The sequence below is a fragment of the Lissotriton helveticus genome, chromosome 1_1 (genome assembly GCF_964261635.1).
Source record: "Lissotriton helveticus chromosome 1_1, aLisHel1.1, whole genome shotgun sequence".
NCBI lineage: Eukaryota > Metazoa > Chordata > Amphibia > Caudata > Salamandridae > Lissotriton > Lissotriton helveticus.
Window position 1 is genome coordinate 310,823,928 of NC_136057.1, and position 17,301 is coordinate 310,841,228.

The 17,301-nt window shown below is 50.3% G+C and overlaps 1 protein-coding gene across 2 annotated transcripts in view; it reads left to right on the forward strand.

Annotated features, from left to right (window-relative positions):
- NUP205 (nucleoporin 205) overlaps nt 1-17,301 on the forward strand; it is a 920,380-nt gene that overhangs the window by 31,215 nt on the left and 871,864 nt on the right. For both annotated transcript variants that reach the window (XM_078671666.1, XM_078671676.1), the window contains exon 2: nt 15,480-15,622. In XM_078671666.1, coding sequence (XP_078527792.1) covers nt 15,480-15,622 — 143 coding nt within the window. The remainder of the gene's footprint in view (nt 1-15,479; nt 15,623-17,301) is intronic.

Consider the following 17,301-nt stretch of genomic DNA (forward strand, 5'->3'; position numbering starts at 1 on the left):
GCGATGTGTTGCGTGTACGTACACCGTGTACCAAATGCAATGAACTAGAAAAACAATGCCCCCAACTACCCCTGGCCACAAACTCCCCCTACTCCCCTCCCCCCCCCTGCCTCCACACCCCCCTCCCACAGCAGAACTCCCCCAACTCGGCCGTTTGTGTACCCGTCATACACCACCCTCCTCCCCCAAAACCCTTCTCAGAATACAACCGTTGTGCCAGGCACTCGTGGGCGGCGGTATCTCCATGTGTTAAACTTTGTCACTCAACAATAAACACATTTCTCGGCCCTGACATACCAGCATCGTCCAACATAGAGTACAGTATTTCCCAATGTAACGTACTCATCAGTATGTAACTCGTTTCTCAGTTCCAGCTGAATGACGTCCCCCCCAGCAGTTTAGCGCAGGTCAGTCGGCCCCCTCACCCAAGGTACACTGTTCAAGACCCTAGGGCTTCCAACACAGTCCAAATCACAATGTTCTTACAATAGGAAACCCTTGGCGATCATCAGCCGTCCCATCCGGCTATGCCCACATGTTAACATGTCTAGTGGTACCCCAGTCCCGGCCTCCCGTCACCCCCCACCCGCCCATCCCACCATACTCTTCTTATGTGCACCATCCAACTGAGTCAGTCTTGGTCATCCTGCGTGCCGCTGGTAGCTTCATCCAGCTGTCGACTCTCCGGGCTGCTACGATGTTCCTTCGCCCAGCTCTTGATAGCCTGTTGCAGTGCTTTGAGATTGGTGAAGATATGCGAACGGCCTTGTCTATTCACTCTAAGTTTGGCAGGTTACAGCATGGCATAGTCCACACCCAGCTCTCGCAGCTTCTTCTTTAGAGGGACAAAGTGATGACGTGCCTCCTGGACACGGACGGTGAAGTCTGGGTACAAGGATAATTCAGAGCCCTCGTATTTCAACACTTTCTTCTCTCGGGCTATGCGCAGCTCCACATCTCGGTCGCGCGAACGCGCCGCCAAATCCTCCATCTTGTCCTGCAGTATGTGCATCACCTTCCCGAGCTGTTTGTGATCCGCATCAAGGGAGGTGTGCGCCTCTTCCACCTCTATTAGTCACCTTTCGGACATGTCAAGCCATTCCGCATGTTTGAGACGTTTCGCCATTCTATCCGTTCTGTATGACCGGGCGTCCATTTTTGTGCCCAATGATGCGATGCCAGTCTGCAAGGTTTTCTCCATAGATTTAAGCAAGCTGCGGATATCCGAGTCCGAGTCATCACTTGCAGGGAGTTGCGGTCTAGTGTCGACGCCAGACGCAGTGTAGTAGGATTTCGATCTCTTCTGCTCGAACGAAAGTTTGGATTGGGTCTTATCCCCTCTGCCCATGATTGTGGTGGTGCCGACCTGCCCGTGGAGGGGTGCACAGTCTCTTCCTCCCGCTCCTTGCCGAGCCCACGTTAGCTGTGCAGCGTCCGATGAAGGCGTCTCCACTCCGCCGTCACTATGGCTGCCTGTACCTTGACGGAGGCCTCTTCCAGCAGTGTGGTCTACTGTCCTGGTGCGAATTATGTTACTGACCCCAGCCGAGCTCTGTGTCTCTCTTAGCCCCCCGGTTGTCGTTTAGCTCTTCAACGTCTGGAGGAATGCAGCGCGGTGTGGGTGCATGGGTGTTCTATCTGCCAGGGTGTCTCCGCAGTCACCCCCGCACCCACAACGCTTTCCTCTGTCTCTGTGGCCGCCCGCCGCCACCCAGGGTCAAGTGACCGAGCGCGCCCGACAGCGCTTACGATCCTACGCTGTGGGGCTTCTTACTGAGCAGCTTCTGGGGCACAGTTACTGCGGGGCAAGCCATGCGTACCTCTGTGGGTCCCTGTCTCGTACTCCTGTCACCGGCATCCGCTCAGTGGGTTCCTGGGCGCAGGCCTAGGGCTGCACGCTGCCCCGTAAGGCCGCCGATTCCATAGCACCAGGCAACCACCCTTTCCCAGCAGGAGGTAGTCGTCCCACCAGGCTCTCTGTGCCTGCTGATACGCCGATTCAGGAAGTGTTCCTGGCGTTCTCTGTGTCTACCTCCGCTGCTCGGCTCTCAATCCGGCCTGCGCGGGCCTCACTCGCAGGAGCAACGTCGCGAGTGGTATCTGCACACCGGCTCGCTCAAGCGCACTGTGCCTCTCTTACCTACAGTGCCTCCAAGCCCCCCCTCCCTGCCCCCCCGGACAGCCAACGTCGGCCGTACCACACCCCCCCACCTGTGCGATAGTGTTGCAGCAGCTGATCTCGTGGTGCGGTCGCCTCCAACAGTTCACGCCGTAAGGCCCAGGCGCCAGCCGCACGCCTAGCGACGTCGCTCCTCCCCTGGTTGCACTTCAAAACCAGGCCAGCGGCGGTGCGAGCAGCGGACAGGCGGGAGGAGCGGTGGCTCAGGTAAGGGGACCCATGTCGGGGCAGGCGGGGGTCCGGGCTGCTGCACAATGTCGGGGCGGGCGGGGGTCGGGGAAGCCTGTTGCACCCGGACAAGGTCAGGACGGGCTGCTAGTTACATTTATAAAGCGCGATGGCTATCCTGAGGCCTCCCAGTGCTGCGGACGAGACACAGAAGGACAGAGGAGATAAGTTGAATACAGTTCTTAAAAAGGTGCTTTTTTTGGAGTTTACGAAATGCTAGCCGGTTGGGCTCCTTACAGAGAAGTAGAGGAAGGGCGTTCCATTGGGTGGTGGCATTGTGAGAAAAGGAGCGCCCGCCGCATCTGGCTCTGATTATTCTAGGGGGTAAGGCCAGAAAAGAAGACGTTGAACAAAGGTTTCTGCTCTGACAGTACGGGGTGATCAGGGATTGGACCCTTCTTCCACAGTGCCTTATGGGCCAGGCACATGGCCTTAAACTGGAGTATCTCCCTGATCGGCAGCCAATAAAGGCTCCTAAGAGCTGGTTTGGCAGATAGCCGGCGGGTAATCTGAAGTAACCGGTGGTCTGAACAATTGTGAATGACCTGGAGCTTATGAATGATGGCATGAGGGGCTCCTAGATGAAGGGCATTCCTGTAGTCCAGGCGGGAGAGGATGAGGGCCTGGACCATAATCCTTCTGGCCTGAAGGGGGAGGATTCTGTGAAGCATCCTCAGCAGGCCATAACATGTGGCAGAAAGCTTTGCTGCCTGACAGTTAAAATTAAGAGAACAGTCGAACCAGAATCCGAGACCCTTAATCTGATCTTTCGGGGCTGGTGCTGGGCCAAGGCAATTAGGCCAGAGCAGGGTGTAGTTAATGGAGGCAGAGTTGCCAAGAAGCATCAACTCTGTTTTATCACCGTTGAATTTGAGGCAGGAGAGTTGCATCCACTTGGCCACCTCCTATAGGCAAGAGCCCAGGGTACTAGGTGACCCCTCGGTGTGATTTTAATGCCACCACAAGTTTAGTGTCATCTGCATAGGTGATGATTTTAATGCCAAATGGATGGACAATCTCCGCTAGAGGTCTCATGTACACATTAAACAAGATGGGGCTCAGGGAGGAGCCCTGAGGAACCCCACAGCTGAGGAGCAACCTTATAGAAACCACATCACCTTCAAAGACTGGAAAGGAACGCCTGCTGAGGAAGGACTGCAGCCATGTGATTGCAGTGCCGGACACTCCCAGAGTCTTGAGTCTGAGGATCAGCGTGTTATGAATAATAGTGTCAAAAGCGGCACTTAGGTCGAGGAGGATAACCGCTGCGGTACCTCCTTGATCCAGTATCCTCCTCGCCTCCTCCGTTATCTCTAGAAGAGCGGTCTTGGTCCCGAGTTGAGGACGGAAACCCGTCTGGGAGGGATGGAGCAGCTCATTCGTTTCCAAGAACTCTATGTATGTGCATTTCTAGGATCTTGCTCAACCAGGGAAGGAGAGAGATAGGGCGGTAGTTGGCCAAATTAGCCTGATCAAGATTAGGTTTCTTTAGCAGGGCTTTAACCATTGCACACTTCCAGGCATCGGGTACTGTGCTTGATGCAATTGAGGAGTTAATAAGATCAAGGATTACAGGACCGATGGTATCCGCAGCTAATGTAAGGGCCTGAGGAGGGACAGGGTCTAAGGGAGAACCAGATTTTAGTTTTGCCATAATAGAAACCAGGAGGGTGAGGTCCAGAGGGGAAAATTGCCCATGTGAGGTTTGGGTTACAGAGAGTGAATCCGAGATGGAGGGCCTAGGTTGAAGATTCTGAGTGACCGAGAAGGAGAAGTAGATGGTTTGAGTTTTTTGCTGAAGAAACAACTCTGCCAAATCATTACAGTGAGGGAGTGCTCCCTCTGGCATAGGTTGTTTTTGAGGCAATTTGGAAAGAGTTTTGACAATTTAAAACATTTTTTTGGGGGAGTTGGCGGCTGAATTGATATTCATTTCATAAAAGGAGGCTTGGGCAGTTTTAATTTCGGACTTGTAAAATCTGATTGACTCCCTATATTTTAGCTTACTAGATTCTGAAAAATTATGTCTCCACCTTCTTTCAAATATTCTTCTGGATTGCTTTAGTTCTCTTAGCTTGGGGGGGAAAACAAGTGGGACATTTTCAGCTTGGATATTTTGAGAGTGGGTGTCTTAGAGAGTAATACCTGCAGGGAACTATCGATCCACTGATTAAAATTGTCATTGGCTGCGTTGGGTTTTGGGTCGCTTGGTGGTCTGGTTGTTTCCAAAACTGATTTCCAGAGATCAATAGGGAGTCTGGACCATTTTTGTTCCAAGGTGGAGGTTATACTAGAGGGAGCCAGGGGGTCTGAAATTTCTCAAGTTAAGGGGATCAAAAAATTATCCGACCAGGGAAGTGGGACAGGGGTTCCTACGGTGAGCTTGTTACAATTGCTAAACACAGGATCTAAAGGTGGCCTTTAATATGAGTGGATGTAAGTACTCTCCGGGAGAGCTGCAGTGCCGAAAGATTCTTTCGCCATTTGATCTGAGGGGTCATCTAAGTGAAAATTAAGAACCCTGAGCACTGTGAAATTGGATGGGGCACAGGCTAAATTAGCGATAGTAGGCGGAAGAGCAGTGAGAAATTTTCCTGGGGCATCAGGAGGGCGATAGATTAATATACCAGATAGTGTTTGTAGGTGAAACATTGATAGAAAAGGCCAGACTTTCACAATTTGGTAATGGGTCTGAAGAAATGCAGTAGTTGAATTTGTTTTACAATAACAATAGCTATACCTCCGTCTTTACCGCTCTTACGATACGCCCGTAATATAGAGTAGCGGGGTGGGAGGGTTTGGGCAAGAATAGGCTCAGATTCATTGTGAAGCGACATCTCTGTCAAAAAAAGGGCATCAGGCTTTAGATCCTCCAGCAAAATGGTAAGTTTAGTTGAGTGTTTGAAGAATTATCTACAATTCAATAGAAACATCCTAAAAGGGAATGATTTGCCAGAAGACAAAGGAGCTTTAATACCGGGCAGAAAGGAAAAGTTATAGAGGGAGCAGTGAGGGACCCTGTCTGTAACATTCAGAGAGTGCAAGCATTTTTCATTGATGTCCCTTCCCAACGCATAGAGGGTATGGGGGTATAGTATATCACATTTCCTGAAGAACGAACAGGGGTTGTGGTCCCTGGTCCCGGCCAGGCGTAGGAGATCATGCATCTGTCTGAAATACTGTGTGTAAGCTCCGCCCCCTCCGGTCTCCAGCACGGAAGTGGGGGAAAAGGTTGCCGGTAGTCCCTCCACTCAAGCGGGAAACCCCGTGGTGGACCGGGGAGCAGTGCGGGTCAGGTGAGGACAGGAATAGTGCAAGATAAAATATTTAAAATACAAAGACGGCGTTTAAAAAGCTAATAAGCAAAGCGTTTAACTACAACTCATGTCACAAGCTGCAAGCAATAAATCTCCTTTTAAATTGTATAAACTCCCGGTTCTATAACAAAACCGCGCTTTGCAGTTCTAATTGTATCAACGCCCCTTGAAACGCCCCTGCCATCATCCAATCCCTGGTCAAACCCTACCAACCTAATAGGTCCCTCCGGTCAACTACTGCCTATCTTCTTCTACCTAAAGTAAAAAGAGCAAGATGTGGTGGACGATCATTCGCATATAATTCGACTGACCTCTGAAATCTTCTCCCTATTGCTCTTCGTCAGGAGCCTAATCTGTTGTCTTTTCGTAGACTTTTAAAAACATTGCTCTTTAAGAACTGCATCTAATTCTTCTTGACTACTGGTTGATGTTGTCCATAGCGCTGGGAGGCCTCAGGGTAACCATCGCACTTTACAAATAGTATTTCATTCATTCCTTCAAATACAGCCCCGCGGTGGCTTCCTCCCCGAGACATTCACTCCGCAGCCAAAGTGGTCATTGATGTATGGAACCAATCCTGTAAACAGATTTACTTACGGGATATCGGAGCAGAGGCCGCCTAGGTATCTCAAATGCGAGACCTATAATTGTATCAAACAGCATTACATCTTTTAAGGAATTAAATCAAAACTTGTGTTTTGAGAATACTCAGTTCATCTGGTACTTAACAGTTGCACAATACAATGTTTCCATTTCTAATATCCAATATATTCATTCAGGACTATAGCCTGTTGGAGGCTAAGCTCATGATACCTTACAAGCAGCTATGCGGAGAATATCACTATTATAAAAATCTTTTAGTATAAACACCCCTGTACATTTCTCAAACTAGGAGAGGATTGGGAAAAGGACCTCTGAGCTATTGGCATTGTTAATGATAATGCCTTTTATTTATGTTTAGAAAACCAGCGAAAATAAAAGGCATTGTCATTTACAGTACCAATAGGTCAAAGTTTCTAAAATGTGAGACCTATTGCATTGCAAATGCTTTTTTTTGGTAAACATGGGGAGATTAAGTGATTTGCCCAGATTTGGTAAACATGGGGAGATTAAGTGATTTGCCCAGAATCACAAGATATTGAGCCGACGCTGAGCCTCGAACCTGGCTTCAACTCTAAAGTCGGCAGCTGTGGCCTTTGGGTCACATCCTTTTTAGGTCTCGGCAACGAGAACTATTGTCGCCGAGTAAGCTCGCAAGGGAGTACAGAGCGGTGCACGAGCCGACCAGGGTCTGTGGACGCGCACACACAAAGGCAGGCAGGCAGGCACACACCAGACACACACAGACAGACACACGCACGCACACAGACAGACAGACACACACACGCACACACACACACTCCCTCTCTGCCGCCCCCCCCCCTCTACCCCCACTCACCGGGCTCTTTCCCTCCGCAGCGTGTCAGTCATGGCAGCAGGCAGGCTCTGTGTCTTCTCCGGCGATCTTCAGCTGATGTGCACGCTCACGCTGCGTCTCCTGCGCGCCCACCACGCTGTTTCGTGCCCGTTGATCCTCAGCTTGTGATTACTACTCCTTCTAACCCGGATTCTAAATGACTATTTCTTGGTTCTCTAACTCCACTCTGTTGATTCGTAACAAACTGATATTCAGCACATTTCACAGTCTCGCTTTTGCTTCTCATAAATACAATAAGATTATTTTAAGCAATGTCTACCCTTCTTTTGGTTCTGTGCCTATTATGCTTCGGACTATAGAGTTTTAGAAAGTGTGGTGGAAGATTCCATGATATCAGTGGTGTGCACAGTGCAGAGTGAGTGTGCAGAGTGCAGAGTGGTGAGTGCAGAGTGGTGAGTGCAGAGTGGTGAGTGCAGAGTGGTGAGTGCAGAGTGGTGAGTGCAGAGTGGTGAGTGCAGAGTAGTGAGTGCAGAGTAGTGAGTGCAGAGTAGTGAGTGCAGAGTAGTGAGTGCAGAGTAGTGAGTGCAGAGTAGTGAGTGCAGAGTAGTGAGTGCAGAGTAGTGAGTGCAGAGTAGTGAGTGCGCAGAGTAGTGAGTGCGCAGAGTAGTGAGTGCGCAGAGTAGTGAGTGCGCAGAGTAGTGAGTGCGCAGAGTAGTGAGTGCGCAGAGTAGTGAGTGCGCAGAGTAGTGAGTGCGCAGAGTAGTGAGTGCGCAGAGTAGTGAGTGCGCAGAGTAGTGAGTGCGCAGAGTAGTGAGTGCGCAGAGTAGTGAGTGCGCAGAGTAGTGAGTGCGCAGAGTAGTGAGTGCGCAGAGTAGTGAGTGCGCAGAGTAGTGAGTGCGCAGAGTAGTGAGTGCGCAGAGTAGTGAGTGCGCAGAGTAGTGAGTGCGCAGAGTAGTGAGTAGTGAGTGCAGAGTAGTGAGTAGTGAGTGCAGAGTAGTGAGTAGTGAGTGCAGAGTAGTGAGTGCAGAGTAGTGAGTGCAGAGTAGTGAGTGCAGAGTGCAGAGTAGTGAGTAGTGAGTGCAGAGTAGTGAGTAGTGAGTGCAGAGTAGTGAGTAGTGAGTAGTGAGTAGTGAGTAGTGAGTAGTGAGTAGTGAGTAGTGAGTGCAGAGTAGTGAGTAGTGAGTGCAGAGTAGTGAGTAGTGAGTGCAGAGTAGTGAGTAGTGAGTGCAGAGTAGTGAGTAGTGAGTGCAGAGTAGTGAGTAGTGAGTGCAGAGTAGTGAGTGCAGAGTAGTGAGTGCAGAGTAGTGAGTGCAGAGTAGTGAGTGCAGAGTAGTGAGTGCAGAGTAGTGAGTGCAGAGTAGTGAGTGCAGAGTAGTGAGTGCAGAGTAGTGAGTGCAGAGTAGTGAGTGCAGATTAGTGAGTGCAGAGTAGTGAGTGCAGAGTAGTGAGTAGTGAGTGCAGAGTAGTGAGTAGTGAGTGCAGAGTAGTGAGTGCAGAGTGCAGAGTAAGTAGTGAGTAGTGAGTGCAGAGTAGTGAGTGCAGAGTGCAGAGTAGTGAGTGCAGAGTAGTGAGTGCAGAGTAGTGAGTGCAGAGTAGTGAGTGCAGAGTAGTGAGTGCAGAGTAGTGAGTGCAGAGTGCAGAGTAGTGAGTGCAGAGTGCAGAGTAGTGAGTGCAGAGTGCAGAGTAGTGAGTGCAGAGTGCAGAGTAGTGAGTGCAGAGTGCAGAGTAGTGAGTGCAGAGTGCAGAGTAGTGAGTGCAGAGTGCAGAGTAGTGAGTGCAGAGTAGTGAGTGCAGAGTAGTGAGTGCAGAGTAGTGAGTGCAGAGTAGTGAGTGCAGTGCAGGTGAGTGCAGTGCAGGTGAGTGCAGTGCAGGTGAGTGCAGTGCAGGTGAGTGCAGTGCAGTGCAGGTGAGTGCAGTGCAGGTGAGTGCAGTGCAGGTGAGTGCAGTGCAGGTGAGTGCAGTGCAGTGCAGGTGAGTGCAGTGCAGGTGAGTGCAGTGCAGTGCAGGTGAGTGCAGTGCAGGTGAGTGCAGTGCAGTGCAGGTGAGTGCAGTGCAGGTGAGTGCAGTGCAGGTGAGTGCAGTGCAGGTGAGTGCAGTGCAGGTGAGTGCAGTGCAGGTGAGTGCAGTGCAGGTGAGTGCAGTGCAGTGCAGGTGAGTGCAGTGCAGGTGAGTGCAGTGCAGGTGAGTGCAGTGCAGGTGAGTGCAGTGCAGTGCAGGTGAGTGCAGTGCAGGTCAGTGCAGGTGAGTGCAGTGCAGTGCAGGTGAGTGCAGTGCAGGTGAGTGCAGTGCAGGTGAGTGCAGTGCAGGTGAGTGCAGTGCAGGTGAGTGCAGTGCAGGTGAGTGCAGTGCAGGTGAGTGCAGTGCAGGTGAGTGCAGGTGAGTGCAGTGCAGGTGAGTGCAGTGCAGGTGAGTGCAGTGCAGGTGAGTGCAGTGCAGGTGAGTGCAGTGCAGGTGAGTGCAGTGCAGGTGAGTGCAGTGCAGGTGAGTGCAGTGCAGGTGAGTGCAGTGCAGTGCAGGTGAGTGCAGTGCAGGTGAGTGCAGTGCAGGTGAGTGCAGTGCAGGTGAGTGCAGTGCAGGTGAGTGCAGTGCAGGTGAGTGCAGTGCAGGTGAGTGCAGTGCAGGTGAGTGCAGTGCAGGTGAGTGCAGTGCAGGTGAGTGCAGTGCAGGTGAGTGCAGTGCAGGTGAGTGCAGTGCAGTGCAGGTGAGTGCAGTGCAGGTGAGTGCAGTGCGGTGGAGTGCAGTGGAGTGCAGGTGAGTGCAGTGCAGGTGAGTGCAGTGCAGGTGAGTGCAGTGCAGGTGAGTGCAGTGCAGGTGAGTGCAGTGCAGGTGAGTGCAGTGCAGGTGAGTGCAGTGCAGGTGAGTGCAGTGCAGGTGAGTGCAGTGCAGTGCAGGTGAGTGCAGTGCAGGTGAGTGCAGTGCAGTGCAGGTGAGTTCAGTGCAGGTGAGTGCAGTGCAGTGCAGGTGAGTGCAGTGCAGGTGAGTGCAGTGCAGTGCAGTGCAGTGCAGGTGAGTGCAGTGCAGGTCAGTGCAGTGCAGTGCAGGTGAGTGCAGTGCAGGTCAGTGCAGTGGAGTGCAGGCGAGTGCAGTGCGGTGGAGTGCAGTGCAGTGCAGGTGAGTGCAGTGCAGGTGAGTGCAGTGCAGGTGAGTGCAGTGCAGGTGAGTGCAGTGCAGGTGAGTGCAGTGCAGTGCAGGTGAGTGCAGTGCAGTGCAGTGCAGGTGAGTGCAGTGCAGTGCAGTGCAGGTGAGTGCAGTGCAGGTGAGTGCAGTGCAGGTGAGTGCAGTGCAGTGCAGGTGAGTGCAGTGCAGTGCAGGTGAGTGCAGTGCAGTGCAGTGCAGGTGAGTGTAGTGCAGTGCAGGTGAGTGCAGTGCAGTGCAGGTGAGTGCAGTGCAGTGCAGGTGAGTGCAGTGCAGTGCAGTGCAGGTGAGTGTAGTGCAGTGCAGGCGAGTGCAGTGCGGTGGAGTGCAGTGCAGTGCAGGTGAGTGCAGTGCAGGTGAGTGCAGTGCAGGTGAGTGCAGTGCAGGTGAGTGCAGTGCAGGTGAGTGCAGTGCAGGTGAGTGTAGTGCAGGTGAGTGCAGTGCAGTGCAGGTGAGTGCAGTGCAGTGCAGGTGAGTGCAGTGCAGTGCAGTGCAGGTGAGTGTAGTGCAGTGCAGGTGAGTGCAGTGCAGTGCAGGTGAGTGCAGTGCAGTGCAGGTGAGTGCAGTGCAGTGCAGTGCAGGTGAGTGTAGTGCAGTGCAGGCGAGTGCAGTGCGGTGGAGTGCAGTGCAGTGCAGGTGAGTGCAGTGCAGGTGAGTGCAGTGCAGGTGAGTGCAGTGCAGGTGAGTGCAGTGCAGGTGAGTGCAGTGCAGGTGAGTGTAGTGCAGTGCAGGTGAGTGCAGTGCAGGTGAGTGCAGTGCAGTGCAGGTGAGTGCAGTGCAGGTGAGTGCAGTGCAGTGCAGGTGAGTGCAGTGCAGTGCAGTGCAGGTGAGTGTAGTGCAGTGCAGGCGAGTGCAGTGCGGTGGAGTGCAGTGCAGTGCAGGTGAGTGCAGTGCAGGTGAGTGCAGTGCAGGTGAGTGCAGTGCAGGTGAGTGCAGTGCAGGTGAGTGCAGTGCAGGTGAGTGTAGTGCAGTGCAGGTGAGTGCAGTGCAGGTGAGTGCAGTGCAGTGCAGGTGAGTGCAGTGCAGGTGAGTGCAGTGCAGGTGAGTGCAGTGCAGTGCAGGTGAGTGCAGTGCAGTGCAGGTGAGTGCAGTGCAGTGCAGTGCAGGTGAGTGTAGTGCAGTGCAGGTGAGTGCAGTGCAGGTGAGCTCAGTGCAGTGCAGGTGAGCTCAGTGCAGTGCAGGTGAGCTCAGTGCAGTGCAGGTGAGCGCAGTGCAGTGCAGGTGAGTGCAGTGCAGTGCAGTGCAGGTGAGTGCAGTGCAGGTGAGTGCAGTGCAGTGCAGGTGAGTGCAGTGCAGTGCAGGTGAGTGCAGTGCAGTGCAGGTGAGTGCAGTGCAGGTGAGTGCAGTGCAGTGCAGGTGAGTGCAGTGCAGGTGAGTGCAGTGCAGTGCAGGTGAGTGCAGTGCAGGTGAGTGCAGTGTGTGCAGGTGAGTGCAGGTGAGTGCAGTGCGTGCAGTGCAGGTGAGTGCAGTGCAGTGAAGGTGAGTGCAGGTGAGTGCAGTGCAGGTGAGTGCAGTGCAGGTGAGTGCAGTGCAGGTGTGTGCAGTGCAGGCGAGTGCAGTGCAGGCGAGTGCAGTGCAGTGCAGTGCAGTGCAGGTGAGTGCAGTGCAGGTGAGTGCAGTGCAGGCGAGTGCAGTGCAGTGCAGGTGAGCGCAGTGCAGGCGAGTGCAGGTCAGTGCAGGTGAGTGCAGTGCAGGCGAGTGCAGTGCAGTGCAGTGCAGGTGAGTGCAGTGCAGTGCAGGTGAGTGCAGGTGAGTGCAGTGCAGGTGAGTGCAGTGCAGTGCAGGTGAGTGCAGTGCAGGTGAGTGCAGTGCAGGTGAGTGCAGTGCAGTGCAGGTGAGTGCAGTGCAGTGCAGGTGAGTGCAGTGCAGTGCAGTGCAGGTGAGTGCAGTGCAGGTGAGTGCAGTGCAGTGCAGTGCAGGTGAGTGCAGTGCAGGTGAGTGCAATGCAGGTGAGTGTTGTGCAGGTGAGTGCAGGTGAGTGCAGTGCAAGTGAGTGCAGTGCAGGTGAGTGCAGGTGAGTGCAGTGCAGGTGAGTGCAGGTGAGTGCAGTGCAGTGCAGGTGAGTGCAGTGCAGGTGAGTGCAGTGCAGGTGAGTGCAGTTGAGTGCAGTGCAGTGCAGGTGAGTGCAGGTGAGTGCAGTGCAGTGCTGGTGAGTGCAGTTGAGTGCAGTTGAGTGCAGTGCAGGTGAGTTCAGTTGAGTGCAGAGTGGTGTGTATTGACAATGTAAATGACAATGCCATTTATTTATGATTTAAAGAAAAAAAATGTCATGAGCAATGCCAATAGCTCTACCTTTAATGATGCCGAGACCATTGCATTGTAAATGCTTGTTTTAAATATTCCTAGTACTGACTGTGCAGTGCACTATGAAAAAAGGGCTCTTGAGAAATAAATACATGAGGTGCAATAAGATGTGCTGAAGGCTGATTGGCACACATCAGAACATGCTGCAGTGGCGACTAATTATTAAGTATGCAGAATCTGGACCTGTCCCATACCTTACAAAACCTGAAAGGAAGAGTGGGCGGAAGGATTTGGCTACGAACAAAGATGCCGACTTCCAAACTGACTCCCGCCCACTGGGAAATGTTTTACCCTTAATCTATACATGAATGGTGAAAAAAAAGGAAACATTTAAATTCCAGTCTGGAAATTATTTCAAATTCCATTTTTAAATGCACGTCACTTTTGAAATGTTGTTCTTACGAGGTAGCGGTCCCTAAATAAACAAAAATACAAAGCCGGAAATAAACATGCAAAGTGAGAACTGTGAGGTGCAATTTTGGCCAAAACGCATATTCCCGTAACTTATGTAACATTTGAATGTGGTTAATGCTACTTACATAGTGCAGGCGGATTTGTGCCCTGGGGGAGCGGGGAGACCCCCGGGGCGGAGGGAGGCGGTCGGCCAGAAATCAAATGTAGCTGAGGAGAGTGAGTACTGAAGAAGCGTTGCCACCTCATTAAGGGGGAAGGTTGCGTGTGTGCTAAGTGGGGGAAGGACTTTTAAGTCGAAGCGGGAGGGGTAAAGCAAACAGTGCTTTAAGGAGCATGGGGGGAAGGCGGCATCTTAGTCGTGGTGGAATGCCACAGTGATTTGCTTTTTTAAAAGCATCACAGCTGGTGAACTGTATACATAAAAAGTAAAAAAAACCACATGAAGCAATCACTAGCGACGTAGGGACGTGGCTGAATCACAAACACACAGTAGTTGCAAACGTACAATTTGGAGGAAAACACAGCACTGTACGTTCATTTTCGTTTCTAATCTTGCAGTTAAAAGGGGCCAGGTGTGACTCTGCTGCCTGACAGAGACCACACTGTGGCGTGCAAAACTAAAGAAAGGCATTCCAATAAGGAGGGAGGCACTGGAGAAGGTTGGCAATCCGGCGGTAGAGAGAACAAGTTAGCCCTTCTTGACAGCAATAAACAAAGTTTAGTGGGACGCAAAGGGGGTACAACCCATACCTTTAATGCGGGCAGTGCTCATTATTTCAGTTACCCGGAAGCAAAGTAAGCCCTCCGTTCAACTTTGAACAAAAGGTAGCAAAGGTTACTGAGAGTAAATGCTCAAAGCAAGGCGAAAGCTGAAGAGCAACCGAGCCTTAGTCACACTGCGAGGGGGTGAGTGCAAAGCCTGACGCCATCTACAGTTGTAGCCACCTCATTCACACGGCAACCAACTCTCGGTCAGCAAGAGGAAATGCATCAGAGAGCACGGAAAGGGAGCAGCTGTAAATGGAGCTGTTTTTCGATCGGTTTGAGTGTACGAGGGGCCAACTTGGCGGCTGTACAGAAGGAGGTGTCTGGCGGACTCAGGAGCTGCGCTTTCTCCCAAGGAAAGTGCCTACACCAAGTAATAAAGGGGAGAATGTATAGCCAAAATATTTTAAGTAACATAATACATCCCACACGCAAGACACTGTGCCTCCAGCGTATAGTAACAAGATAGCTTATAGCAACAATATTTCAAGTAACAAAATGCAGCCCACACGCAAGACACCGTGCCTCAAACTTGTAGAACCAAAATAGCTTATAATAAACAAACTCCATCACACATGCAAGACGCCGCCCCTGAAGCGTATAGTAACAAGATTTCAAACAACATAACCACTATGAAAAAACGTAAGTTAAACATCACCCAATAGTACTAAATGCATCCCACACGCAAGATGCATGCAATAGTAAAGAAAAAAGCGAAAGAAGTAAATTATAAACCTACCGTCTCACGCCGCCAGTAAAACATCCAATCCCAGTGGGCGGGGCCTAAAGAGGACAGGGTGGCAACCAGGAGGGACTAAAAACCCTCCGGACCAATCGACGCACGCCAATCAAAATTACGGGCGGAGCAGGGACACGACTTCTGGAGCCGTATTGATTCCAAGAAGCCCTCGCATGGCGAGGGCAGCGCATGCACGCTGCTAATGCCAGGTGAGACCTAAAAACCAACATATGAGGCGTGTGGATGTCCATGAAAAGATGGGTAGGTATAGGACAAATGGCAGGTATATGGAGAAGACCGTATACTGTAACAGGATGGTGTGCATGAACTTATAGCCTTCATCCATCCATTTTCTTGTAATATATTACTCTTCAGAAATAAATAATATTGATGTTCAGTGGGTCACTGGCAATATATGTGTGATAGATGTTATGATGCTTGTTGATTCAGAATGTATTTTATGATGCAAAAACCCAGAAATAAACTGCTTAAAAAGAAATGCACCCCCTAATGAAATTTTTATGCTCTAATTGCTTTGTTACTTTCCTTGAAGTCAATTAGAATGTCAGTTAACCCCTTCCGTGCGGGGGTAATTCCCCCGCTGTGCTGGGGGGCGGTTGGGCGCGCACAGCGCCCCCATGCTCATGACGAGCTCAGCTCGTCATGAGGCACGGCGCTCGTTTGCTCATGACGAGCTGAGCTCGTCACGGCCACGCCCGTTCCCGTATAACGCTCAGCACAGCAGGGGAATTATCCCCGCGTGTGAGCGTTCCACGGCTCATGACGAGCTGAGCTCGTCATGAGCACCGGAGCGCTGTGCCTCATGACGAGCTCAGCTCGTTAGGAGCATCGATGAGGTTAAATGCTTTGAAGTTATGCTACTCACAATAAGGGCTATATACTAATCTAGAGATGTTGGCTTAGAAGAACAACAATTACTCTGTCAATGTCAAGTTTAATATTTTGTTTTCTTGTTTTTAGCTGCTAGTCTTTGGGGGCCATACAAGGATGTCCTGCAGACGGTGGTTAATGCTGTGTGGAAGAGGCAACTAGAATCCATTCATGTGCTGGATATAGTTTTAAAGAAACACAAACCAGACTTCATCTCCCTCTTCAAAAACCCGGTAATGAGCTAATGCTACTCCTTGTTTGTTACACTGGTGCAAGTCCAAAATGAATTTTGTGTTGAAAATGTTGCACAGGTAGATTTTAAAGGACCCACCTAATTGTAATGAGGAATATTTTCCTTTGGAGCAATGTTTTTGATCATTATTTTTTTTAAACCTTTATTTTTTCCAATTTTTACCATGAACAGTACAGCAGCATAAGATGACGATGTAAGCATACAATCCAGCACCAATTGTTTAGGAAAACATACAGAACTCTCATCTGGCCCCATGTACATTTTTCTGAGTCTCCCTGCTCTCAACCTACTGCGCAGACATAAAGACGTGTAACGAAGCAATGATTTTGACCCATTTTTTATTTTATAAGATAAAAGGCTGTAGTATTGTAGCATTGCACTGTGACAACACAATAGAACACATTGAAAAAGTAGTTATTCTGAAAATCCTGGATGGGCTTCCCCTTCTGATCCTACATTGGGCTCCTGTAAGAAAGTGGCTCTGTATATACTGGATCAAAGTAAGGTACAGAGTCCACAGTCCCCAGAGGTTTGGCAGCTTGGTCGAGCAGTAAGGCAGTATCAGAGGACAGTGTAAAGCATTTGATGTACACACTAAGTCAGCAAATGGCCGCACACACCCAAGAACTCTACTCTATGCCAAGTGTTTTGTATATAAAAATATATTGTTTTTTTTTTTTAAATTTAGAACCACAGGTAGGTATACAGTTACTTTCTCAGAATGAGATGCTACAGTTGAATACTTTCAAAGAGCAGTAGACTTTTGAATGCAATAGATACAGGGGTGCAATATGCAACACAATCTTAACACAATTATAACATTGAGCTCAATGGGGATTTTAAGCAAACTGCAATGACATTTACTTTACGAACGTTTTGCTTACTCAGGAGCTGGATCCTGGATTCAGCCCTGGTGCATTTCCTGCAAACAGTGGAAGGAAATCGTTTTCGTTATACAGGCGATTTTTAAGGAATAGTTGTAAGTTGCAAAAATCGACACTTTGAAGAATTTCTGGCAAAAACCAGGCAATGTTATCCTATAGAGGAAAATTAGGTTATCGGGAAATTGCAGTTGTAATTACTTTTTCGGATCAGTGCTGGGGTCCTAGCTCCAGCACTGGGATCTCTCCTGATAATAGGCGAGTAATTTCGTTTTCGTTGCTCCGATGATTTTTAGTGAATATTTCAAAGTTGCAAAAGCCGACACTTGGAAGAATTTCCAAGTGAAAACCAGTCAATGTTTGCCCCCAGGCTATCTTATACAAAGGGCGGACAGATTGGAATAACGGGGTGAAGGCCTTGCAATTATTCACCGAGATACCTGGAAATGCTCTATAAATGAGCTCCCGGACATCAAAGGCGCAGAATGCGTTGGCTTCTGCATCAAGGTTAATGACTCCTTTACATTTGCAGGAGCATTAGTTTATCGCCCTCCAGGCCGATTAAGGAATTCCTGGAAAGCATTGGGGAGGCACTTAGTAATTTGGCCCTTAGATTCTCCAATTTTACTCTACTTGGGGATATTAATCTTCATCTGGACTCCCCTACAGATCCGGCAGCAATTTCGTTCAAAGACACAATGGGTGTATTAGGTCTCCCATTACTTACATTGAATACAACGCATAGGGCAGGGCACATCTTAGATTGTATTTGCTCTAA